Source organism: Rana temporaria, chromosome 3 (genome assembly GCF_905171775.1).
Source record: "Rana temporaria chromosome 3, aRanTem1.1, whole genome shotgun sequence".
NCBI classification, from domain to species: domain Eukaryota; kingdom Metazoa; phylum Chordata; class Amphibia; order Anura; family Ranidae; genus Rana; species Rana temporaria.
The window spans coordinates 205,032,331-205,060,017 of NC_053491.1; the positions used below are offsets into that span (position 1 = coordinate 205,032,331).

The 27,687-nt window shown below is 37.4% G+C and overlaps 1 protein-coding gene across 2 annotated transcripts in view; it reads left to right on the top strand.

Moving 5' to 3' along the window:
- KITLG (KIT ligand) overlaps window positions 1-24,805 on the top strand; it is a 92,876-nt gene extending 68,071 nt beyond the window's left edge. For both annotated transcript variants that reach the window (XM_040344163.1, XM_040344162.1), the window contains exons 4-10: window positions 4,198-4,359; window positions 5,554-5,710; window positions 5,810-5,875; window positions 16,025-16,140; window positions 16,484-16,560; window positions 17,992-18,052; window positions 22,127-24,805. In XM_040344163.1, the coding sequence (XP_040200097.1) occupies window positions 4,198-4,359; window positions 5,554-5,710; window positions 5,810-5,875; window positions 16,025-16,140; window positions 16,484-16,560; window positions 17,992-18,031 (618 nt within the window). In that variant the 3' untranslated portion in view covers window positions 18,032-18,052; window positions 22,127-24,805. The remainder of the gene's footprint in view (window positions 1-4,197; window positions 4,360-5,553; window positions 5,711-5,809; window positions 5,876-16,024; window positions 16,141-16,483; window positions 16,561-17,991; window positions 18,053-22,126) is intronic.
- The last annotated feature ends 2,882 nt before the right edge of the window (window positions 24,806-27,687 follow it).

A 27,687-nucleotide genomic window follows, 5' to 3' on the forward strand; every position in this document is an offset into this window, starting at 1 on the left:
ACACTTCGTACACTTGCACAAAAGCAGGACATTTGTAGGATTGGAGTCAGGTGAATTAGTAACCAATTATACTAAGAAAGTGGTAATGATCATCAATTTCATATGTAGGTTGAAAAACAGTCATTAACTGAAACAGAAACAACTGTGTAGGAGGCTTAAAACTGGGTGAGGAACAGCAAAACTCTGCTACTAAGGTGAGGTTGTGAAAGACAGTTAAATGTCACAGGTCATATACCATGGAAAGACTAATCACAACAAGAAAAATCTCTTCCAGGCAAAGATTTCAAAGCAGATTGGGGTTTCAAGATGTGCTGTTCAAGCTCTTTTGAAGAAGCAGGCAAAGTAGAGGACTGTATACTCAGTGATTAGCCAAATAAACTTAATTCAGCAGATGAAAGATACATTATGCTTACTTCCCTTTGACATTGGCCAATAGCAAATTACTGTTGAAAACCTTTGGGACCCAGGTACACCCATCTACTGTCTGGAGAACTCTGGCCAGAAGTGGTCTTTATGGAGGAATTGCTGCCAAAAAGTCATACCTCCGGCATGGAAACAAGGCTAAGCGACTCAAGTTTGCACTAAAACATAGGAACTGAGGTGCAGAAAAATGGTAGCAGTTGCTCTGGGTTGATGAGTCAAAATTTGAAATATTTGGTTCTGGCAGGAGGCAGTTTGTTTGCCAAAGCACTGAAGAGTGGTACAATAATGAGTGTTTGCAGGCAGCAGTGAAGCATATCGGAGGTTCTTTGCAAGTTTGGGGATGCATTTCTGCAAATGGAGTTGGAGATTTGGTCAGGATCAATGGTGTCCTCAATGCTGAGAAAGATAGACAGATACTTATCCATCATGCCAAACCATCAGGGAGATTTGTGATTTGCCCTAAATTTATTCTGCAGCATAACAACAACCCCAAACATACAGCTAATGTCATTAACAACTGTCTTCAGCGTAAATAAGAACAAGGAGTCCTGAAAATCATGGTTTGGCCACCACAGAGCCCTGATTTCAACATCAACAAGTCTGTCTGGGATTACATGAAGAGACAGAAGGATATAAGGCAGCCTACATTCACAGATCTGTGGTTAGTTCCTTCAAAAACTTTGTGCAAGTTTACCTAGAAGACTTGATGCTGTTTTGAAGGCAATGGGTGACACACCGCATATTGATTTGATTTGGATTTCTCTTTTGTTCATTTACTTTCCATTCCATTAATAGATAAAAATAGACTATTAACTTTTCTATTTCTGAAAGCGTTCTTAATTTATAGCATTTTTTGACACTTGCCTAAAACATTTGTCTGACAATTTGATTGTTTCTTTGTAAATTCTGTCAATCTTACAAGATCATTAATCATCTGTGTATTTCACTCTGCACGTCCACAGTCATATGGAATGTTAAACAAATTTCAGATATTTGTGTTATCTTCAATACATACCGTACCTTTCCGGTCAGTCCACGTACAATATTGCTGATAAATATTAGACATTTGTTCTTCATTTGTTCAGATGCCCTTGGCACTTACACACAGCAGTTGATTAACATTCATTTTAAGCATTTTGCCCTGCCTTATAATTGTGCACTGCATCAATTTAGAAATCTAGATTATTATTCAGTAATGTTTAATTAGAAAAAAAGAAAAATTGTTTCCAGGCATAATACATTTTGGTTAAAATTTTTTGTTTAAGTGAATTGGAGTTTTACTTACGGTTTAGACAGTTTAGACTAAATGATTTTGTGAATGTGCTCTATAAAGTGTGCTTAAAGCGGAGTTCCACCCAAAAATGGAACTTCCTCTTTAAGTGACGGTGACCCCCTGACATGCCACATTTGGCATGTAATTTTTTTTAGGGAGGGAGGCATCCAGATCCCACTTCCTCCCAGGGCTCCCTGCAGTCGTGAATGTGAATGGCCGGGCAATCTTCTGGGACCTGTGACATGTCCCAGACGATTGCCCTGTGATTCACAGCGTGCAGCGCGGCAGACACAGCCGGACGCCCACAGTAAGAATGCCAGTGCTGTGGAGAGGAGGAACTCTGCTTTAATAATATAGACTTGCAGCTCTTGACAGAATACTTGAACACAGAACACCAGTGCACAAAGCAAGATCCATAAAGACATAGATGAGCGAGTTTGGGGTGGAGGAACTTGACTGATCTGCACAGATCCGTGACCTCAACCTGATAGAACACCTTTGGGATGAATTAGAGTGGAGACTGTGAGCCAGGCTTTCTTGTCCAACATCACTGCCTGACCTCACAAACTCTCCCATTCTTAAACCTTGTGGACAGCCTTTCCAAAAGAGTTGAAGCTGTTATAGCTGCAAAGGGTGGGTCAAGTCATTGAACCCTACAAACTAAGACTGGTATGCCATTAAAGTGCATGTGCGTGTAAAGGCACACATCTCAATACTTTGACAATATAGTGTATATTTGTAAATTAAAGCCTGTGTGGAATTCAAATGTTCCCAATATTCTGTTCTGCTTTATCCAAAATGTGAAAATGTGAGCCCATTCACATCAATGCCTTTTTAAGTGTACACAAGTTAGTAATTTCTTTAAATGGTGCTTTTATTGAATTACCTGTCAACTATAAATAGGCACCACATCCCTTGATTAAAGAATAAACATAGGAAAATTAAATGGGATTTTTAAGGTGCAAGAAATTACAAATAATTTATCTAAAAAAAAAATGCATGCAGACAGTTCTCTCAACATGTTTCGTCAATTAAATTTGGCTTCTTCAGGAGTTTTTTTGTCCAGCAATACTGAAACACAGAAAAGAAAAACAACACGATATATACACATACATATACACATATATGTTTTTTTTGTGTATATATTGTGTTATTTTTCTTTTCTTTGTTTCAGTAGTGCTTGACAAAAAAACTCCAAATTGAATGGCGAAACATGTTGAGAGAACTGTCTGCATGCATTTTTGAAACTGTATTTATTATATTATGGATCTTTTATTCTATGTAATTTTGTATAATAAAATTTATTTTTTGATATGATTTATTTGTAATTTCTTGCACCTTAAAATTCCTGTTTAATTTTCCTATGTTTATTCTTTAAATGGCGCTTGTTCACATCCATACAGTGTATATTTTATACATCTATGTGCATTATAGTTCCTATTTATGACAATGGCAGTGCCTGAATATGCATAAATGTTAATAACACTTGTAAAAATGCATGAAAGCATACGTGGAATGGTGTGAATCCACCTTGACTGATGATGGCACCCACCCCTATGGCCCCCACCCCACCCCAAATGGAGTTGGAGATTTGGTCAGGATCAATGGTGTCCTCAATGCTGAGAAATATAGACAGTATCTTTGTTTAACCATGAGGCCACCCATTTTCAATTAGGATAGGGAGTGGTTAAAATGTATTTATTTTGCCATCTGTGTTCGACTTACTTCCTCTCCAATCGACACAATAGGAAGTGAAAAAAATCTCTCCAAAGTAAGGCAATTACTCTATTAGACAGTTGTTACTGAAACAAGTACCTGTATTAGAGGAACTCCCTAGTGGCAGAGGTTCTTACCTCTACCTACTTTATCCAAAAGGAAAACCCTTTTAGTCCCCCTGTACCATTTATTGTTTAGTATTTAAACACATGGTTTGTAGTAACAAAAACACAATCTCTGTGGATACATTGTTACATTCACAGTGTTTGCTCTTAAGCCCATTTGGCTAAGTGATGTCTTATGGATATTAGACCCATCAGAATAAAATAATATGCTGAATTCACTACATTTTATCGGGTTGTGGAGAGTACATTATTTGTTTCAATTTCTGCCAGCTTAGTGTGAGATGTTTCTTATGCTAAAGGTCTTTAATTTACCAGAACCCAAAGGCTCAAGTTTTTTAGTTTTTTCTTAATAACTCTCCAGAGCTCTTTTGAATTGTATAACTGTGTAAAGTATTTTTAGCCATGCAAAGATATCCACTTTCCCATCAAAATGGTTTTTGTGCACAAAACAATGAACATCTGTACTAAATAAAAAAAGTCCATATGGCAATTGTGTGGAAATATAATTTGGCATTTCTGACATAAAGCATTAAGTCATTTTCTTGTTAAAATGGTTCCCCTCTAGAGATGTTTTTCTATTAAATGACCATGTTTTACAAGTATACAGAGATGTAACTATTTTGATGTTTGTATTCATTCATTGTTTTTTGTGTCTTTTAGTCAAAACACTGCTGGTTATACGTTATGGTATATGAAATGTCATCGCAGCTTACAGAACTTTCATCCAAACTCTCAAACACATCACAAAATTATCTTATGATAGACAGACTTTCACTTATATTTCGAGAAATCAGGACATGTATCAAGTTATCTGAAGAACAGGTATTGTATCTATCAACTCCTTCATAATAGTTTTCTCAATTTTAATAAAAACTATTTATCAGTTATTTGTAACTTGACACATGTGTGACATTTTGTAAGTGTAAATCCTTCACTTCATTATTACAAAAGCATAATGTCATTATTACAAATTATTAGTTTGCACGTTCATATACTATTATTGCTAGTAGATAACACAAATTAGTTATCTTGTTATCTTAAAAATAATAAAAAAAAAACGAATAAAAATAACAGAACTACAGCTACACAGTCTTCACCACACCCCAGAAAGCCTACATTGGTGTCAGCGATGTAGTGAGAATGAAAGAAGATTGTCTTATCTTAATTTACTAATGTTTAAATTGAATTAACTGCCCAAAGGCTTTTTTTAAATGAAAGCCCACTTGCCCAAAACATGATTTAACATGTTTTTTGTATGATTTAATAAAGCACATTCTGTATTCAAGATTTTTTACTAGGTTTTAAATTAAAAAATATTACATTAAAGCTTATTCTTTTTTTTTTTTTTATTTTTTTTTTATCAACTGTTTTAGTAGTTTTAATAGTTCTAAAATAAGAGGACAGCATTAGCGTGAAAATGCCTCAGTCAAAAATAAATAATTCTAGTGTAGGACAAAAATATATTTTCTTCAAAAAAATCAAGAGCATGTTAAAGGGCCTCCCACAGAGAACAGAATGTAGCTGAAGGCCAACACATAATTGCTGGAATAAGCAGAGCATTCTTTCATGGGTTTGCAAATAGGTCAAACAACTTTATCCAGTAGCAAAAACATGGCCCCCCGACACGTTGTATGCATTATATGAACACTGTACTTAAATATTTTGCACTCATTCTAAAAAATTACAAATGCTGTAAAAAATAATTACTGACAGAGCTAGTAGTAGTTACATTCAACTGGACTTGTTCTGTAGACGTTTCTTATCTTATCCAAGCTAAATTTTCAGTTTTTCCGTTCCGAATGAGATCGTTCAGAGACCTAATCTCGGACACTCATCAAGTGGATAAAGAGAATTCATAAGCAAGGTTCTTCAGTGTTTACTAGCATCAGGGCTGTGTGTTGAACAGTTGTTCTTCTATATACATTTTTTTATTTAAAACACGTTTTTAAAGAACCATTAGTAATGTTATTGTACAGTTTTGTGATGTTTTTTCTTTTTTTTGTTCTACCTTAACAGGACTTTGTACAAGAATATTTAGAAAACGTTTCCAAAGAGATGTTATCCCCAAGGATTTTTTTTAATTTGGTTACGAAAACTATTTCAGTTTTCCAAGAAGTAAATAATACACACTTTGATGATATGTGTATGGTACCTACAAGCGACCCTATGGCAGGTAACGTTTTATATCACACGGCTTTGTTTACTGCATCTCCTATGTTAACATTGCCTATTTTATGAGTTCAAAATATAAAATAGTTTTTCTTATTTGTAGGAGACTCCGTTACAAAAGAAAGCATACAGTATGCATCAAGTAAATTAAGAAATGGTAGCAGATCTGGTAAGTACATTTTTAGACTTATGTTTTATGTGGTAGTTGTTCAGTAATTTTTTCAACTTTCCAGCTCTTAAATCCTCTGCCCTTGTTGTTTTAACTTTGGATAGTAAAACATTTTTTATCTGCCCGTAAATACCTTTTACAGCCCACTTCCTGTTTCTTGTCTGGTAAAAAGCCTAGGCTTATGACATCATGAACAGCTCTCTCTCTCATTCTTGGGAGAGTTTACCAGAAAGGGAGGGGGGGTGAGTCTAGGGCTGGGCGATTTTGGGCAAAAATAAAATCTGCGATTTAAAAAAAAAAATCGATTCACGATTCGAATTAAGTATTTTTTTTTCCTGATGGACACCGCGCCAGCAGGAGTTTTTAGGCAAGGCAGCGGCTTCAGCCTAGTCCGCTGCAATCCCGGGAAAAGACCGCGGACTAGGCCGAAGCCATGGCCTCGCCTAAAAAATCCTGCCCGCAGCTCGCCGCGATCCTGGGAAAAGGCAGCGAGACCGCGGTGCAGCCAGACTCAGTGGAGGGAGATTTCTGCAGCATATTTGGCAAGTACAGAATCACAGTTTATATAAAATAATTTAAAACAGAAATAGCAGAAACATATTTTTTTTTACTTATAAAATTGTATCAAACACATAGACCCAAAACTGGATCAAAAAATGATAAAACAGCGCTAAGGATGGTTGAAGTCCAAAATCACATATATAAAATCAGTGAATGATACAAGTCCCAAAGTGGTTTGGCAGATCACAGTTCAGAAAGTGGTAAGTGCTTCTAGGGTTGGAATAGTGGTGCACTCTACACCAGCTCACAATCTTCACCACAAAAGTGAGGTACACTTCCCTTCTGTGGTTCACACTCACCAGATGACTGAATAAACTGAGCATTGTATGCAAAATCCTCCTGTTAGACCTCCACCATCACTCCAGAAGCGGCAAGGGTTATTTTTCACTCACGGTCCATATAAAACACAAAGGCACTAACATAGTGTAATTCTGCTTTAATGTAGAAAAAAACCTGTGTCCCAACAACCCGCTTCCTATATAACGTACAATGTATCAACTTGTAAAAGAACATAAAGAGTAGTCAGCGCTCTCCTCCGAACGCAGGGGCCGTGCTTGTGCTGAATGCACAGTGCTGGAGATACCTTTCCTGCTTACGATGAGTCAGCGGTGGAACGCACTCCTCTCACTTCCTGGTTACGCCATCGTAGCCACGCCCTGAGAGGAGTGCAGATCCCAACTTCCATTATCGGGATGACGTGGACTCTGAACCGACTTCTGTTCTGCTGAAAACGAGTCACAGGAGTGCAAAACAAACTGCACTCCTGTGATCCACAGGAGAAATACAGCCAAACAAGCTTTGGCTATCCTTCTACTTTGAAAAAAAAAGCATTCACTGTAATGTAATAAAGCAAAGGGGAGCATATAAGAGAAGTCCATAGTTAGTAGTGACATACACTTTAAAGCAACACTAAACCCTCCTATCCTGTATAGCTAAGGAGGCTGCCATCTTGGCTTCTGTTTGATCTACAGTTGCCATGGTGCTGCACATGTGATCAATTATGACACCAGCCATTTGATGGCTTAAAGGTGTGGTTGCAAGCACAAGCAACTGTGACAGTTATCATTGACAGCATGTCTTGGATGTAACATATTTGTGAAACTGGATTAAAGTGGATGTAAACCCATTCTGTAGGCTTGTATCTACAAGTAAGCTTATAATAAGGCATACCTGTAGGTACTATGAATATCTCCTAAACCTTCATGGTTTAGGAGATATTCACACTTCATGCAGCTGGTGATGTCACATGCACATGCGCTCTGAATGGACGGTATACACGTGTCGTCCCTTTAGAACTCCGAGCTGCTGTCTGTGACTCTCGAGCGCATGTGCGGGATTGATGTAATTGCGTCGTGGCCAATCAGACAGCCGGAGGACGCAAACCCAAAAGGAAGACCAGATGAAGATGAAAGCGTCTGTCAGAGCTCACAGCGCGGCGGTGCAGGGCTTCGTTCTAAGGTAAGTATTTCATAATGTGCTAGTATGTGATGCATACTAGCACATCATGCCTTTACTTTTCAGGGTGTTTTTTTTTTTTTTTTAATTGGTGCGGTATACTTCCGCTTTAAGGTTATAGGTATCTCTCTCGCAATGACTCTTATGTTAAACTCAGCCAGCAAACTATTTTCAAACTGGTTCAGCTTCATCATTTTTGCCAACACCATTTTCACAAAGTACCTGCTGCAGAAAACCATTTTAACATGTCTGTGAAGCACTTGAATTTATTGATATTTATATTAAGTATTCTAATGTTATACAGTTCAATAGGCAGTGTTCCATATCAGATTAACCTACTCCAAATATTTACATTGTTGCATATTCTTGTACTATACAGTATACACTCTACCTTTCACATTCTAAATAGAGAGACATTTGGTGTACTTCGGATACTTCAAAGTTTGTATTTTTTTTCTTTTGTTTCTCTTTCTTACTTTACATCATACCTGGCAATCTTTTAAAACAATTAATCTTGTTTATAAAATATTTACACTGAACAGGAGTTGGAAAGGATGGAATGTAATGTCATTGTTGTATCTCCCATCTAACTGCTATGTTTGGTATTTCGTTTTGGTTCTGGTCCTTTTAGAGCGTCACACAGTAAAACACATGTTGCATAAATGATTGCCTTTTTTTCAACATAGCTTTTGTTGTTTCTTACTTTACAAAGGCAGTTCAACAGGAATAGTACAGTGTATATACAGTAAATGTAATCATTTTTAGCCAGGCACCAATCCAACAAATGTACGTTTAGATCAGAGGGTGGGTGGATAGAGGAGTATTAAGAACAGATAAGTCAAAGTGTAGACATTCCTGCTGACTGGTGACATCATTCCATAGACAAGTACGTGTACTTGCCGTCATCGTCCAGAACACTTCCATATAAGTTATTTCAAGAATCAAAATGATAAAACAAGAGCCTAAACTAAAATCATAACTTAAAGTGCATGTCTGTCCAAAACAAAAAAGTTTTATTCCTTTAAAAATGCTACAGAAGAATACTTAGCTGAACAAGTATGTTGCGCTTAAATGAAATAAACAATAAATGAATGATATAAACAAGTGAGTCCAAGATTCACAAACGGGACACAATAGTGAAAGTCTAAGGCCCCGTACACACGACCAGTTTCCTTGGCAGAATTCAGCTTCCGACCGAGTTTCTGGCTGAATTCTGCCGAGGAAACTGGTCGTGTGTACACTTTCGGCCGAGGAAGCCGACGAGGAGCTCGACGAGGAAATAGAGAACATGTTCTCTATTTCCTCGTTGTTCTATGGGAGCTCTCGTCCCGCCGAGCTCCTCGGCGGCTTCAGGGCTGAACTGGCCGAGGAACTCGATGTGTTTGGCACGTCGAGTTCCTCGGCCGTGTGTACGAGGCTTCAATGTTGTGTCACCAACATCCTCCACCTTGTGCGACTGCCACCCAAAAAATAGCATGTGCCCTTACCGAAGAGCGTTGACCACCTATTACATGGGGGTCAACATAGGCTTGTATGTTTGGAAAAACTCCACCTCTGTAAAGAGGTCCACTCAACAGAAACTTCAAGCCACCATCGGGGAAGACATTAGGTATTCTTTTAGCATGCTCTGGAAGAAGTCTGATTAGCGATGAAACCGGTCGAGCGATAGCATAATTTCTTGTCATCGCATTTAGAGAATCTACCTCTGATACCATTGTGTCCAGTACATGCTGTTTTAATCGTCTTTTCATGTAAGTGCATTACCTTCATTAAATCCTGGTAAAAAAGGTTTTACACTATTGTGGCGTTTGTCTCTCATTTGGGGTATATGACCTAATGTCACGGTTGGAGTAAAAGAAACTTGATGTTTTCCCCGATGGTGGCTTGAAGTTTCTGTTGCCGGACCTCTTTACAGATGTGAAGTTTTTCCAAACATACAAGCCTATGTTGAACCCCCAGTAATAGGTGGTCAACGCTCTTCGGTAAGAGCACATCCTATTTTTTTGGTGGTGGTCGCACAAGGTGGAGGAAGTTGGTGACACAACATTCAAACTTTCACTATTGTGTCACGTTTGGGACTTTTGGACTCACTTGTTTATACTACTTTTTGTTTATTTCATTTAACCCCCCTGACGGTAAACCCGAGCGTGTCTCGGGGTTGGTTTTACATGTTAGGATCGGCAAACCCGAGACACGCTCGGGCTGGACGGGCTTACCTTTCGCTGGATCCACAGGCTTGGTTTACTCACCTTGTCCCTGGATCCAGCGATGCCACCCGCTGTGTGAGCGAGCGGGACCTCCTCGCTCGATTCACAGTCCCCGTGTGCCGCTGATCTCCGTTCCCTGCGACGTTACGACGCACGGGGACGGAGAACGGCGCCAAATTCAAAAAAGTAAACAAACACATTACATACAGTATACTGTAATCTTATAGATTACAGCACTGTATGTAAAAAATACACACCCCCCTTGTCCCTAGTGGTCTGCCCAGTGTCCTACATGTACTTTTATATAATAAAAAATGTCATTTCTGCCTAAAAACTGTAGATTGTCCAAAAGTGTCCCTTTATGTCAAAAATGGTTTTAGATCAGCTAGAAAACAGCGATAATAAATTATAATCACTTGCAGAAATGTGCGATAGCGATTTGCGGGGAAATTCGTCATAAAAAAAAAAAAATAATGACAGCGACAATTCTGCAACTGCAAATTTCAGTGATTTTGAGTTGATTACATTATTGAATAATTTTTATTATAATTATATTATTATTTGTTATAATTATTTATAATTATTTATTATATTATAATTTATAATTTTGTTTTAAAAAAAAAATCATACCCGGGATGCCTACAAGACTCTTGCTTGGTCAGATTTAAGTGAGTTATTTCTAAAAATTACAGGCCTACAGTATAAAACGCCAATTTCCTTGCAAAATAAATGTACCGCTTTTGGTACGTAATTCCAGACAGAATCATACCGCCAGGGAGGTTAAGCACAACATACTTGTTCACCTATTTCATTTTTGTGATGATATCTCACTTGATTGTTGTAGCTGCAATTTTTGTTTTTGTTTATCATAAGCACAGTTTATTTTTGATTTCTTACCACAGAAGAGTATTTGTTGATCTGCTAGATATCAGTAATGCAAAATTTCAGTTTGAGCTGGCAACACTGCTCCTTCTCTGTAGTCAGGGTCAATCCGAGGCATAAGCAGAAGAGGCACCGGCCTTGAGTACTGCCTTCGGTGGCCACATCTAAGAAAGGGGCCTTGCTTGCCTGTTTATAATCATGTTTAAGTATAACTAAAGGCAAAAGCTAGTGGAGAGGGATTACAACGTTGGTCAGTTTTTAATGCTGTCTGTGCCCCCGTTAAGGAAGATTCATCCTCTCTATTTGTCCTGTTTACCATTATCATTGAAAGTTAAAGTAAAAGAAAATCCCAGATCGTGGGTTGTCCCCAGAAAAGTAAGAAAATATTCCAATTGGGACACTAGTTCTGGTGACCTGATTCCCCAAAGAATTCCTTAAATTGCTGGGATTTCCTCTGCCTTCCTATTTGACTATGAGACAGGAAGTGAAGGGAAATATCTGCAATGAGACACAAATAGCGGAATTTTTTTTACAGGGGTTATAACTCTCCCTTGTGCTATCCAAAATGGAAAATAAAGTTTTGCCAATAGTTCTACTTTAGGTGCTGCACTGCACCGGACTGAGATGTCAAACAGACAGCTTGGTCCTGCAGATCATACTGGGAGATTGTGTCTCACCTTGTGTACCCTGCAGTACTCCCCTCTTCTTTCAGTTGGAGAGCTGACTGTTCCATATCAATAGCATGGTGGTTGATTTATTAAAACTGGAGAGTGCAAAATCTGGTACAGCTCTGCATAGAAACCAGCTTTCAGTTTTTTTTTTTTGTCAAAGCTTAATTGAACAAGCTGAAATTAAGTTGAAAAGTTGATTGGCTACCATGCTCAGCTGTACCAGATTTTACACGCTCTAGTTTTAGTAAATCAACCTCACTGTGTGTTGTTGATAATCAGAGCACAGTTCTGGCTGTCATATAGCTTTGATAATCATACAGGGAAAGCTGCATATTTCCAGTGTAATCATCAGGACTCATCTATCAGTTTGACAGTCTGGGTCCTGTTTTTCAGCTATAAATAAATAAATAAAAGCCCCTTATTAACCCTTAGTGAATCCTTTTTTTTATTTCTAAATTATTTGTAAATACACTTTTAAAATTTTCATTAATTCATATGAGATTGTAGCGCAAAATCTAAAAAAAAAAAATGCGTTCTGCCAGAATTATGGGCCATATCCACAAAGAGCCGGCGTAACGTAAAAATTCCCATTTAAGTTACACTGCCTTAAAATGTCTACCTAAGTGCCCGATCCACAAAGCACTTACCTAGAAATTTTCGGCTGTGTAACTTAAATTCCGCCGGCGCAAGGCGTTCCTCTTCAAATGGGGGCGATTCCCATTTAAATTAGGCGCGCTCCCGCGCCGGCCGTACTGCGCATGCTCGTGACGTCATTTTCCCGACGTGCATAGCGCGAAATTACGTTACGCCAAGCTTTGTGGATTGCGCCGGGTCAATAAAGTTGCGTCGGGGAAAAAAAAAGATACGGCGGGAAAAAAAAATGTAAAACAAAAAAAAAAAGCGTCGCTGGACAGAAGGGTCTGCTTTTACAAGGTGTAAACAGTTTACACCTTGTAAAAGCAGCCCTAATTTTACGATTGCAAACTAAAACTTACGGAGAAAAAACAAAGCTGAAAAGCTTTGTGGATCTCCGTAAGTGCTAATTTGCATACCCGAGGCGGCATTTCGACGCAAAATGCCCCCAGCGGCGGATGCGGTACTGCATCCTAAGATCCGGCAGTGTAAGTCCCTTACACATGTCGGATCTTCTGTCTATCTCTTGGAAACTGATTCTGTGGATCAGTTCCAAAGATAGAAACAGGGATACGACGGCGTATCAGTAGATAAGCCGGCGTATCCCTTTTGAGGATCTGGCCCTATGATTTTAGTGCCATTATTATAAAAGGGACAAATGATAGAATAAAATTAGCAGTTAAATTTGCAGTTAACCTCCCTGACGGAATGATTATTTCAGAAAAAAGGTGCTGAAAGCGGTACCATTATTTGCAAAGAAATTTGGCGTTTTATACTGTAGGCCTGTAATTCTTAGGAATAACTCACTTAAATCTGTCCAAACAAGAGTCTAGTAGGCATCCCGGGTATGAAATTTTTTTAAAAACAAAATTATAAATTATAATATAATAAATAATTATAAATAATTATAACAAATAATAATATAATTATAATAAAAATTATTCAATAATGTAATCAACTCAAAATCACTGAAATTTGCTCAGTTGCAGAATTGTCGCTGTCATTACTTTTATTTTTTTCCCCACAAATCGCTATCGCACAATTCTGCAAGTGATTATAAATTATTATTGCTGTTTTCTAGCTGCTCTAAAACCATTTTTGACATAAAGGGACACTTTTGGTTGCTATGGACAAGGCAGAAAGAACAGTTTTTATTATATAAAAGTACATGTAGGGCACTGGGCAGACCACTAGGGACAAGGGGGGTGTGTATTTTTTACATACCGTACTGTAATCTATAAGATTACAGTATACTGTATGTAAGGTGTTTGTTTACCTTTTTGAATTTGGCGCCGTTCTCCGCTCCCGTGCGTTGTAACGTCGCAGGGAAACGGAGAGCGGCGGCACACAGAGGCACTGTGTGAATCGAGCGAGGACCCGCTCGCTCACACAGCGCGGTGGCATCGCTGGATCCAGGAACAAGGTAAGTAAACACTGCCTGTGGATCCAGCGAGGCGAGCCCGAGTCTGACTCGGGGTTACTGATCGCAGCTGAAAAATTTAACCTTGAGTCAGACTCGGGAATACCGCCAAAGGGGTTAACTGTTATAAATTTTTTGCTTCTTCAATACATTTCTGTAGCTTTTTTTTACCAATTTAACTGCTTTCTGACCACTTCACTTAGAAGTATGACAGCAAAGCGGCCTCTCTGTGCTTCATTACGTATCTGATACGAGATCCAGCACTTCCCGGTAGGGGGCGCACGCACATGTAATGTTAATACATTTTCTAAGTTAGACATCTTACGTCTTGTAAATCATTATTTATACAATCTGGATACTCCATACAAAATAGCAGTTGAATTAATGGCTATAATATTTGCGAAGACTTAGAAGTCTTAAAGAATTGCATAGATAATGCAATTTCACAAAATGTAAAACTGCAAATCGAGGCCCAGCTTTAAGAAGATGTAACCATCTATAATATACTGTATGTTGCCTAGCATTAAAATATACAAACTATGAATATTTCTAAAAATATATCTACTGGGGGGTATGCAAGACTATTAACTTTTACTGTAATGTAGACAGCCTTCTGGAAATAGTTTACTAAAGTATATTTTTTTCTTTTAATCAAATGGCCTTGTGTTCACTTTGAACACCCAACCATGTTCAATTAAATTAATCTGAAAAATCTTACAATGTTTTTATCTGCAATGGCTCATGAGCATACGTGCCGAAAGATGCAATTAGTACAGGTTCTGCACCTGCAAGAGGAGAATTAGGTCATATGGCTTAACATAATATTGTGCATTACAATATTTACTTCTCTTCTTCTTTAATCAAACTAAACTGAACACCGGCTGCAGAATTGGCCAATGCTGACTCTGCAAGCCCTACCTGAATGAGGGTAACTCCAAGTTTGGATTCAGGGATTTTTACATTGGTACTGGGTGGATTTTTGGATATAAATGCCTAAAAAAATACCTTGGATGTTTTAGAATGTCAACACAAGTCTATTTTCTGTCTCAGTCAGAATTTAGATAACAGTTGCCTGTTATGTGTTTACTCTTCGAATAAACAAGGGTATCATTAAGTTGCACAAGTTTTAGATTCTGCTCCATTTTTTACATGATATCATGACATATTTTAACTGATTGCAGAGAAAGACTGTGCAGAGCTGTAAATGGATATATTAATTGTAACTTCAGATCATTTGGCCAGATTTTGATAATTTATGAATATGAATGTGTCAGCTGTACTTCTAGCTCTGTTGTTTTATCTCCAAATGTTTCCAGCAGGTGAAAAGTACGTCATTTGGATTCTATCCAAAATGTATGAACTGCCAAGCACAACATTTTTAACATCAAATGTTTACTTTTGGATATTTCTCATACGATACCTTCATAGCACATAGACCTTGTTAATAACACATTACAGCAAACCACCTGTTTTAATATTGGAATTAATTTAGAATGCACAATTTATATTGTGGCTTAATTTATCCAAGTGTGTTGCAAATGCACTGCTGTGTTGCTTTAGTGTCCCCATTTAGATTCAAACCTAAACAGTTGCCTGACAGTTGAAGATTAAAAGTTTTCATTTTTTTAAGCAATAGAGGAAAAACACTTTCATTACTTATACTAGTTGATGATTTTTTTGGTTTTATATCACAAAGAACATAAAGCTGTAGACCATACAATTCCCGGGTCCCACCCCATTTTTACACAGACAAGCTGCTACAGTGAAAAATGACACTAAATCTAAATGCAGGGCAGGAGCTGGGAGGTGAAGCAGGTCTTCATTGAAATAACATAGGCTTTGTTGGCTTACTCAAGTCGCAGGACTTGCACTGCACACCCCCTCAATGCCTGTCAGAAGGCAGAGCAAGACCCGCAACTCAGAGTTCGTCCCTGCAGTGAGTCTGATGACTGAAGCTGCGGGCCGGACAAATTGTCCTAGTGGGCCGGATGTGGGCCGTACCTTGGAGACCCCTGTTCTAGAGTAAAATGGTGTTGTGCAGAAATGTACAGCAACAAATCAAAAATCATTAACTTAGACCGAACTGATGAAAAAATAATTCATATTGGTTCATAGAGGAAGAATACTCTTTGCACCTTGCTTCATCCTTGAATAACTATGCGCATTTTCTGTGTGTAGATTTCACTGCCATTTGACACATGAGCTGCTGGAGAAAAAAATAACACTTCTTCGATATGAGACTTTTTTCTATTCATTCATTCACATTTTTCTAGAAATATTTAAGGATACCACCAATCCTAATTATTACTTTTATTTACAGGATATACAGAGCAAACTGAAGTTAGCAGCAGTTCAACCTTACCATGGACTAGCATAGCATCTATAGCAATGGCCTGTACGATCGCTGGATTTTTTCTTGGTGTAATGTGCTGGAAGGTAAGCTGTTCTCACTAAATATAGAATTTAATAGGCTCTAATAATATCAAAGGTAGTAATAGTATTAGTATTATTATTGTTTGAATTGGGAGTAGTATAGTAGCCTAGACTGTGACATATAATTAAGCATTTTTTTTCATAAAAATTATCAACATAAGTGGGCTTGAAACACAAAGCTTTACACAAGCATAAGGATCTTTATTTTTTATTTTTAAATAAGGATTCTCCTTCTAGCATTTAAGCTTTGTTAACCGAGCCTAGTGTCAAGTATCAGATTGGATAGTTGTTAATCTCAAAAATAGCATACATACAGTAACATGCATTTATTCTTTCTTTTTTTCAGTTAAAACACCAAAGAAGATCACATAATGAAGTATCTGAAATTCACACTGATCAAAGAGACACTAACGAATTAAATAAGTATGTTTATTTCTTCATTAATTGACTACATACTGTCTGCTGCTAAGTATAAAATGGTCCTTGATGGATACACAGATGCAAGAAGGGGAATTTACTAAGGTTGGGGCAAGCAGAATGAGGGGCAGCTGTGCCTGTGCCTCGGCTTCTATTTTTTTATTTTCCTTCTTGTTTTTAATTGAATAAGCTGAAGTTAGAAGTGAATTGGTTACTATGCACAGCTGCTCTAGGTTCTGTCTACTCCAGTTTTAGTAAATTCCCCCAGAGAGTCATAGAGTATTGCCAGATTTGAAAGTTGACTATCAATACATGATTATAGGTTGGCCCTTATGTAAGAAAGTCCTGGGTATTGAAACCTGGACCATTTAGGCCAGATGCAATACATGCTAACACCAATGTAATGTCATAAGACATGCCAGTTAAAGGGGTTGAAAAGTCAGAAGAGTTTTTATCTTAATGCATTCTATGCATTAAGATAAAAAGTCTTGTGTGTGCAGCAGTCTACATAGTACTTACCTGAGCCCCATCTCTGTCCAGCGATGTCCAGTGATGTCCACGAGTGCCCCAACTGTCTGAGAGGGAGGGGGTGGGGCTGAACCACAGCTCCGTTCCTGAATGCACACACAGAGCTGCAGCTTGGTTCAGGTGACCACCATAGCAAGCTGCAACAGGAGGGAGGGGCCCAAGAAGAGCACAGAAGAGGGACCCAAGAAGAGGAGGATCTGAGCTGCTCTGTGCAAATACTGTTTCTTAAAAAACAAGACTTTATAATCACTTTAATCAGGACTACGCTCCTCTATGGCTGACCCAAAGCTGCCTTAATGGTGCAGCATACATTTTCATATATGAAATATGCTGTACAAAAAAAATGAACAAATCTTTAAACCCAAGAAGCCTCATGACTGTTCACTAAGTGTTCCTGCAATGTTACTGCTGGTTAAAAAGCAGTCCCATTATGACATAAAGGGGGGGCATGCCAGTTCCTACATGAGCCCTGATGTTGCATGAATACTTTATTGGTAATGTAACAGCTTCATTGTTTATGAGGTAATCAATACCTCTGAAGCATTTCTTTGGTAAGAGGTCCTGTAAAATTATACACAGAATGACAAATGTTCAAATTCAGTAAAAATTGGATATCCCATTCCCAGCTATAAAGGTAAATTGACGTATAACACCATAAAGCCAATGCATATTATACCGGCTACTTATATCATAGTAGACTGTAAATGTTTTTTATGTTTTGGACTGTCTTCTGTATGAACTATAATGTAAGTTTTCAGATGCAACTCAATCTAATACTCCTTCAATTTTTTCCATTGAAAAGGGCTTTATTCAGTGATTATTCGGTAAAAAAGGATATCTTGAATCCTGCAATAATGTGTATATTTAACGTGAATTAGTGTATTAAAAATGTTTTGTTTTATTTTTTAGCATGCTACATCAGACAGCGAAAGACATTTCAATAATTTAGATATTATTTCAGCAATTCCCAGTAAGTATATATTTTTTTCATTATTGTAAGAATATGTGATTTTCTGCACATTAATCTGATATCAGAACTACTGTAGTTATTTTTAGTTAGAAGTGTAGCAAATAAAATATTAACACTGGTCACTGACTGTTTGTCAGTCAGCTTACTTTTTTGTATAATGTGATCAAATAAAGCTTTGCGAGACCTGAGTCAAATCTAGTTTTAATAAAGTTAGTTTGCTTTTCTGTTCCATTTAAAAATTATGGATGGAGATAAAAACATCCCTCCAGTCCCCAATTCCTAAGACCAAGAATTCAAGTAACTTAGATCAGAACAAAACATGGTCATTTGTTTGATTTATTGTAATCCAAAGCTTCCCAAATAAAATATTTCTTCAGGAAAACTTTGTTGTAAAATAAATCTTTGGTTGTTTTTGTGTCTTTTGTTTATATGCATATATTTTTATATACATATATTACTGTAACTATATATATCTATATATATCTATATATCTATATATATATATATATATATATATATATATATATATATATATATATATATCTATATATATATATATATATATATATATATATATATATATATATATATATATATATATATATATATATATATATATATATATATATATATATATGTGTATATATATATATATATATATATATATATATATATATATGTCTATATATATATATATATGTCTATATATATATATATATATATATATATATATATATATATATATATACACACATATATATATATACATAGTAATAAAGTGACAAAGCAAAATGATATGTAAGCAATGTTTATATATCTAATTGTTTTAGTTTAAATTCATACATAACCAAACAGGACACGCCAACAATACTAAAATATATTTTCTTGTCATGAACTGGAAAAAAAATAAAAAATGCTACTTGCAAATGTGACCTAAATCCTGGACAAGTGATCCCACTGTGGATGACACTTGGAGGCCTGTGAGTGGTTCATATCCTTAAACGTGCCATATACTGTAACAAGAAAAATCTACTGATTCACAGTAAACAGTATGAATGGAGGAATCTCAGCTGCAGGCTGCATCTGATATAAAATATAATATCGAATATAGATATAGAATACCCAAACAGTGAATGCTTATGATTGGATGCAGCCACTGTTTGACCAACAGTTTTTCATCTGGCTCCTTTGATTTTCAGTCCAGGCCAGGGATTATCTAGGTAGTAAAGCCACTATGGACTAGACCAAAGGCAGCTCTGATATTTTTGTTCTTATAGGCTCTCTTTAAGAACCATCTGTTGCACTATATACTGCAGTAAGTGAAATAAAATTTGCTTAGCAAGGCACAACTACTTGACAGTTTGTACTGTTTTTTTTTTTTTTTTTTATAGTAATCATTTAATTTCCTTTATACTGTGATGTAAGAGGTCATATTGTACTACCCAAAGCCCCTAGCTTTCATGCATGAGCATATGTATTAAAAGTACTTTTGATGTGATATTAGTTAAAGCTGTATCACTTCTCATGCGGTCTCTTACTGACAGCCCACTTCTTTTAATGTGTGACGAGGATCATAAAAGAATCTATTCTTGCTTGCCCGCAGCATTTCATATGTTTGGTGTTTTGTTCTTGATTATGTATAATGTGTTAATTTAATCCAAAACCCCAATTTAAGAAGTCTCTGTGGCATAATCCAGTATATTAAAATCAAATGTTTGATCCACAGTATAATTTAACAGGATATTTATATAAATAGTACAAAGTTTGTCAAATCTTCTTTTTTCCAATTAGAGTAATATTATTACTCCTAAGAAAATGAAAAGTTATTTCCATCTCATCTAAAAAGGATCTTTGGGAAATATAATGCTGCATCTGACTTCAAAATTTCTGATTGCAACCCAGTGCCATGCAGGATGTCTTTTATGCTAATAAAAGTAGGCATAAAGTAGGCATAACATAAATTGCTCTGAAAAATATTAATTGATCTGTATAGAAAAAAGGTAACAGTAATTCAGCTTGTATCTCCAAGAGTGTTTGGGCTGTCAGAAAATTAATCTGAAATTTCTATCACAGTCAAATGGACAATGCATTCAATAGATGATAAAAAAAAGTCACTAAATTTCTGTTCTCCACCTATAAAGCAATTTATTTTAATATACAGTATGTCACAAAAGTAAGTATATCCCTCACATTTTTTTAATTATTTTATTATATCTTTTCATGTGTCAACACTGAAGAAATTACACTTTGCTACAATGAAAAGTAGTGAGTGTACAGCTTGTATAACAGTGTATTAATGAACTGCTGGCAACAAAAATGGGTACACCCCTAAGTGAAAATGTCCAAATTGGGCCCAAAGTGTCAATATTTTGGGTGTTCACCATTATATTCCAGCACTGCCTTAACCCTCTTGGGCAATGGAGTTCACCATAGCTTCACAGTTTGCCACTGGGGTCCTCTTCCACTTCTCGATGATGATATCACAGAGCTGGTGGATGTTAGAGACCTTGTGCTCCTCCACCTTCTGTTTGAGGATGCCCCACAAATGCTCAATAGGGCTTAGATCTGGAGACATGCTTGGCCAATCCATCACATTTACCCTCAGCTTCTTTAGCAAGGCAGTGGTCATCTTGGAGGTGTGTTTGGAGTCGTTATCATGTTGGAATAATGTCCTGCGGCCCAGTCTCTGAAGGGAGTGGATCATGCTCTGCTTCAGTATGTCACAGTACATGTTGGCATCCATAGTTCCCTTAATAAACTGTAGCTCCCCAGTGCCAGCAGTACTCATGCAGCCCCTGACCATGACACTCCCACCACCATGATTGACTGTAGGCAAGACACATTTGCCTTTGTACTCCTTACCTGGTTCCCGACACATGTTTGACACCATCTGAACAAAATACGTCTATCTTGGTCTCATCAGACCACAGGACATGGTTCCAGTAATCCATGTCCTTAGTCTGTTTGTCTTCAGCAAACTGTTTGCTGGCTTTCTTTTACATCATCTATAGAATAGACTTCCTTCTGGGGCAATAGCCATGCAGACCAATTTGATGCAGTGTGTGGTGTATGGTCTAAGCACTGACAGGCTGACCTCCCCACCCCTTCAACTTCTGCAGCAATGCTGACAGCACTCATACGTCTATTTCCCAAAGACAACCTCTGGATATGATTCTGAGAATGGGCACTCAACGTCTTTGGTCGACCATGGCGAGGCCTGTTCTGAGTGGGACATGTCCTGTTAAACTGCTGTATGGTCTTGACCACCATGCCACAGTTTCAGGGTCTTGACAATCTTCAGATCCTTCAGAAAGTTCTTTGCCATGAGGTGCCAAAAGGTGCCATGTTGAACTTCCAGTGACCAGTATGAGAAAGTGAGAGTTATAACACCAAAAGTAACACACCTGCTCCCCATTCACACACTAATGAGTCACATGACAACAGGGAGATAAAGTGGCTAATTGGGCCCAATTTGGACATTTTCACTTAGGGGTGTACTCAACTTTGTTGCCAGCGGTTTAGACATTAATGGCTTTGTGTTGATTTAATTTGAGGGGACAACACATTTACACTGTTATACAAGCTGTACACTCACTACTTTACATTGTAGCAAAGTATAATTTCTTCAGTCTTGTCACATGAAAAGTTAGAATAAAATATTTACAAAAATGTGAGGGGTGTACTCATTTTTGTGAGATACTGCATATTTAAATACAGAATGCATATGCCCAGCCTTCCTTGGAGACAACAACATGTAGGAGATAATTGCATTGTATTGGATGCCTCTATCAGGTTGGCAGTTGTGCAGCCGGTATGCCAATAATTACACAATCCATTTGACTCATTTCATGAAATGTGTGTTTTGGCCAAACAATGGGCTACTGTCAGACATTTAGAATAATTAGCCTATATAAAATAAATGACATATTGTAATTTCACAGTATCACATGAGCTTGCAGCAGATTAAACCTAATTTCTTAATACACAAAGGCATAATTACTGATTACGTTCATGAGCAACCCCTAGCTTTTTCTCCTTCTGGATTTTTAATCTGTGTTTAATTTACTTTTGCAGGTGGCAGACCTATGTTCACATTTTATCTGGAGCAGTTGAAAAGACTCTTTTATTCTTGAGCTGCAACAAACTTATTAGGACTCCTTTGTGATACACATGAATTAAATTTTTTGCCCTGATTTAACACAGCCTACAAGAGTATGTGCTTCATGGGACTGTTTTGTGCAAGGGGACACTGTTTCCTAAAAAATAAGTGCTCAGCTTGTAGGACATCTGTGATCATAGGTTACTGAAGCATAACTACGAAAAAGTAGTAAAGGCTCAAGGGGAACTCTGAGATCAAAAGGCTCTCCTGTCAAGTTGAAAATGAAAAATACCGTTTGGACTATCAAGTAAGAAAAATGTTGGAACAATCCAGTGGTTCCTCATATTTCAGCACCAAATATACTGTAATTTAATGAAAATCTTTGGAATCAAACACTCCCGCTAATTCTTCTTCACCTTGGAAACTGTTCCTCTACATCAGCCATGATGGAATAACAGCACCTAACGACAGTAGTGTGAAGACTCTTCATAGCAATTCATCTATGGGATTTATAGGGTCATTTCCTTAATAGATAAGAACAGTGCTTCTCCTACCAGCACAAGAGTCAGGATATATGCATATATAATTTTTTTTAAGTTCACATAATAAATATATTTTTTTATATTGGATGCACATTTCTGTACATAAAGTATTATAGTACATACCACTTACGTTCGTTGGTAATTATGATAGCTAAAGAGCCTGGTAGGCATAAATTAATAAAATCACTATAAATAATATGACTAGAAAATGAATGGCATGATCTGTTAAACTCCATTAGTGAGCTACAGAGTCCTGAAGTCAACCATGCAAAGAATGCTCCACCAATAATGTCCCCTCAGTAAAGTATCATGGGAAATTAATGGTGGGGCAGGGTGACAAGAAGAATGTAAGACAAAAATATAATTTTAGTTATGCCTTGAATGGCATAATCAAGTGGTCTGTATTTATATCCAAGTTTAAATTATTTATTGCAACAATTTACTATAGTAGAAATTATGATCTTAAATACTTTATTACAAACCTGATGTCATATCATAAATAATTAATCTTACAGCATATGCCAGTAGTAACAGAAGTGCTTTGTTGGAATCTGTTAACACATTCTTCACCCAGTATTTGCTGACACTGTCAAGAAATCATGGTAATCCTAATACTCCAACTTATGTTCATTTTATTTTCAGCAACATGAATTATATATTTTCTAAATGTGAGATCACTGCATTCGTGAAAAGTGTTTTTTTTTTTTTTTGGATATATGAAATGTATGCGTGGGCTTGATTTTTTGTTTGTCGTTACCATGTATATAATCATGTTTCTCATCTCTAGATCTGTTAACAAAATGAAACAGTTTTCTTTTTTGCTATGCAAGTGGTATGGTTGGGTACTTGTCACACAGGCCATAGGCTTCCCTCTAGTGTGGATTCTGCATTTCTATGAAAGTGGCTCATTTCTGATAACTTACATGTTAACATTATTCATTGAAAATTGTATAAACTGTGTATAACTGAATATTATTTTTTTCTTAATTTTATAATTGAAGCAGGGTCAGCTTTTATATATATAAAAAAAACTAGGTCTATACATTTTATCTATGTATATCACATGTCAGTGAACTTGTGGTATTTGGAGCAGTAAGAAAGGTTATTCTCAGTTTATAATATTAAGTATTAAAGGAGAACAAAAGTCCCAATACTGCTTCAACAGTGTGAGGTCAATTAGTGGTTCCGGCATCTTCTCCTTGGCTTTTTATGGGTGTTGGTCTTCGCCAACTTAATTGGCTGGCACAGAATGACATCACTGCACATGTGCAGGAATTCAGTCATCCTGGCTCACATGAACTGTGCCGGAATGTAAACTAAGCTGTGCAGGAACAGTCAGGTAGGTTTATTTTATTGCAGAAAAGATATTGCATGTCTCTTCTAAAATAAAGAGCCTGCCTGCTCGCAGTTTTTTTTCTAATTAAGACTTTAGTTCCACTTTAAGTCAAACTAACAATAGGAGATACCACCTCATCTGATAATGAGCGTAGACGTTTTTCCATACACTTAAAATCTTCAATTACTTGAGCTAAAGATCTTCATCTAAATTAAATATTTATTGTTCAATATGCTTGCCCAGCTAAAACAAAAGAACTTCAGATCCAATTTGGCAGAAAGCCCATGCTTCAAGGCATACAGTTCTTTGGGATTATTCTGTGAATGGTTGCTACTTGGTATAAGGAAGTATTCAACAGGTCTCAAATAGTATAATTTTTCCCCCCTTACTGCGACTGCTCAACAACAAAGACATAAGGAATATAGGGTGTTTAATCTAAACTGTTTGTTAGAAATAGGCACAACTACTCAAACAGGACCCACAGTGGCCACATATTTATTAAATAGCCACTTTGTCCCTTTGAGTCTCCAATGGACATAACTTACCAGTGATAGTAGACATAATTGATCTCCCTATACTTGTGTATGTCAGTAAAAAATTGGGGGGAAATCGACAAATAACCCATTTTCATTCAATCTGACCACTCTTTTCACTAAGGGGAATACATCTATGTGCTTAAAACTACTATAGCAGAGGAAATGCCAAATAATGCTTTTTGTGCAAGCAATTTGCACAGTGCGTATTTGTTCAATATATCAAGGCAAAGACACTAAATACACTTTAATACACTTCATTAAATAACATTGACACATAAAAATAGGATATATTGATTCTTAAATATGCATTTGGGGGTGAACTATACCACTGAACATTTGGTAACATTTTATATTAAATAGCACATGAAAAGTGCAGAAGAACCACATTCATTTTAAACAAAACAGGTCACTATAAGATATAACATATTCAGTGTCATAAAACTCTTTGCCAAAATGCACAAGGGGACATTTATCAATGTAGTTAAAAACTGTTGCAGCATGTGTGTGCTATTTAAACACAAGTGCTTTTTGCACCTCTGTGACAGATCATTTGCAATTGCTGCAACAGTTTAAGGTTAGTGACGCAGTGTGATTCATTTTACACATTACTCTAAGCAAGTTAGATTGCAGCAGAAAATTGCTCCTGCTCATTACCTGTCCAATCTCATGGCTCCTGATATTCCACTGAAGTAGCTGCCCTGGCTTTGATCTCTGACTGCATGCAGCCAGAGATCAAAGCCCGTATCCTGAACCAGATATCCACAGCCAGCAGATCAAAGCCTATCATAACACTTCCCTGGCTGCATGCATCTCCGTCAAGATCAATGGTACATATAGCAGTCCATCCCCACATGCCAGGGTGCTAGGGGTAACCTTAAACGTTGAACTGTCCTTTCAGGCCCACATCCAATCCCTGTCCAAATCATGCCGCCTTAGCCTCCGCAACATTTCCAGAATATGCCGCTTTTTAACTAATGACACCACCAAGTTTCTAATTCACTCCCTGGTTATCTCTCGCCACGACTACTGCAACTCCCTCCTCATTGGTTTACCTTTGCATAGACTATCCCCCCTTCAGTCCATAATGAATGCCGCTGCAAGACTCATTCACCTTGCCAACCATTCAGTGTCCCCTACGCCTCTCTGCCAATCCCTCTACTGGCTTCTAGTCACCCAACAAATAAAATTCAAAGTACTAAAAATTATTTACAAAGCCATCCTTAACTCTGCCCCAGCTAAATCACTAACCTAGTCCCAAAATACCAACCAAGTCGCTCTCTTCGGTCCTCCCTAGACCTCCTGCTCTCTAGCTTCCTTGCCATCTCCTCCCATGCTTGCCTCAAGGATTTCTCCAGAGCTTCTCCCATCCTTTGGAACTCCCTACCACTATCTGTCCAACTGTCCCCTAATCTATCCATCTTTAGACGATCCCTGAAAACCTTTCTCTTTAAAGTAGCCTATCCTGCCTTCCATCAGCTCATCCCCCATAGCTATTACCTTTTGTATCAATTGACCCTCCCTCCTAGATTGTAAGCTCTAATGAGCAGGGTCCCCTGATTCCTCTTGTACTAAATTGTAATGTAACTGTAATGTCTGCCTTAATTTTGTTAAGTGCTGCACTAACTGTTGGCGCTATATAAATCCTGTATAATAATAATTAAAAAAAGACACCTAGTGTGCTGCTTCCAGCAAGGTGCTTGACACTTGGAGTGCAAGGATATCTGCACATGCCTGAGTGCAGAGCCCCCTCCTTGCTACATAGTAGCTAAACAGCAGATTCATTAACCTATTGCTGTAATGAGGTTCTGCAAAGAAAAAAACACAGTATGGCTGATTGGAGAACTTTATAGCATCTGTGACATATCTACCACACAAAATGCAACAGATTGCTAAATAAGATGTACATATCCAACACTTCAAAGTGGTTTGGCAGAAATATATCCACAAAAACTGCAACAATCTTGATAAATGTCCCTCCACAGTTGGTTACTACATAATGAGACAGAACATCTTTATATATTTGGATTACCTTATTTTCAGGATTTTCTAAAAAAAGAAGACGTTTGAGTGCATACTTTGGTCAGAGATTAATTAATGATTTTTGTGTGAAGTCAAGCAGACTAATAAAGAAACATGCTATTTGCACTAATTACCGAACAAGTGCTGGAATAAACACTGTCTGGTATACTATTAAATGTCCATCTCAAATTGGGCTGCCCAAAACTCATAACATAGTAATTTGCAACACTTGCATTAGCATACTTAGTTCGTAGGAATACAACCTTAAGGTCTCTGACCTTTCTACCTGGGCATTAGACAAAGATTTGGCTAAACATGCATATTGACACATCTGTTAAATCTGGATATCTCAGACCCAAGCCAAATAAAGCAGAAGAATAGCCAAATATATTTTGGCTGTGCTTCTCATATAGATCACAGGGGTGCCAGTTCTGCACTCCTGTGACTTGTTTTCAGCCAACAGCGGGCTAAAGACATCACAGAACTGGTCTAGGCTCTGAAAAGATCCCAACCATATGATTAGGATCCACCCAGATGCCTGGACTGGCACCTGTCTCAGCCTCTCAGCAAGCTACTGAGAGGCTGAGCCAGCTGCCCCCTCCACTCGCTGATGCTCCAGTGGGTATAGAAGGGTCAGAGCAGAAAGACGGTGAATGACAGTCACCATCTCTCTTCAGGCTGAAGACTGAGCGATCTGCAGTTCTCGGTCTTAGAGCCAGTGGGGGACAGCTGCAACTGGGATTGGTGCTGCAGCCATCTAGGGGAGTATAACTTTAAAGCATAATCCTCTTTTAACAGTAAAGAAAACCATACAGTGACCTCATCAATTTAAAATGTTGTCATGGAATGAATATTCCATCCTATCAAATCAATATCCAAATTAAATCAAATGACAGAATAGTCATATTCATCACCAAAAAGAGCAATTAAATCTGTGTTCGTATGATCTACATGCCCAGGATGCTTTTATTTTCTTCCTTCACAGTACTAGAGTATCTGCTGTATCAAGCAAACTTAATGACCTCAAATGGTTTGATAAGTCATAGATCTTTTGTCACTACTAAAGTAATTCCTGTGGCATTTATAGCAGTTACGGGGGGGGG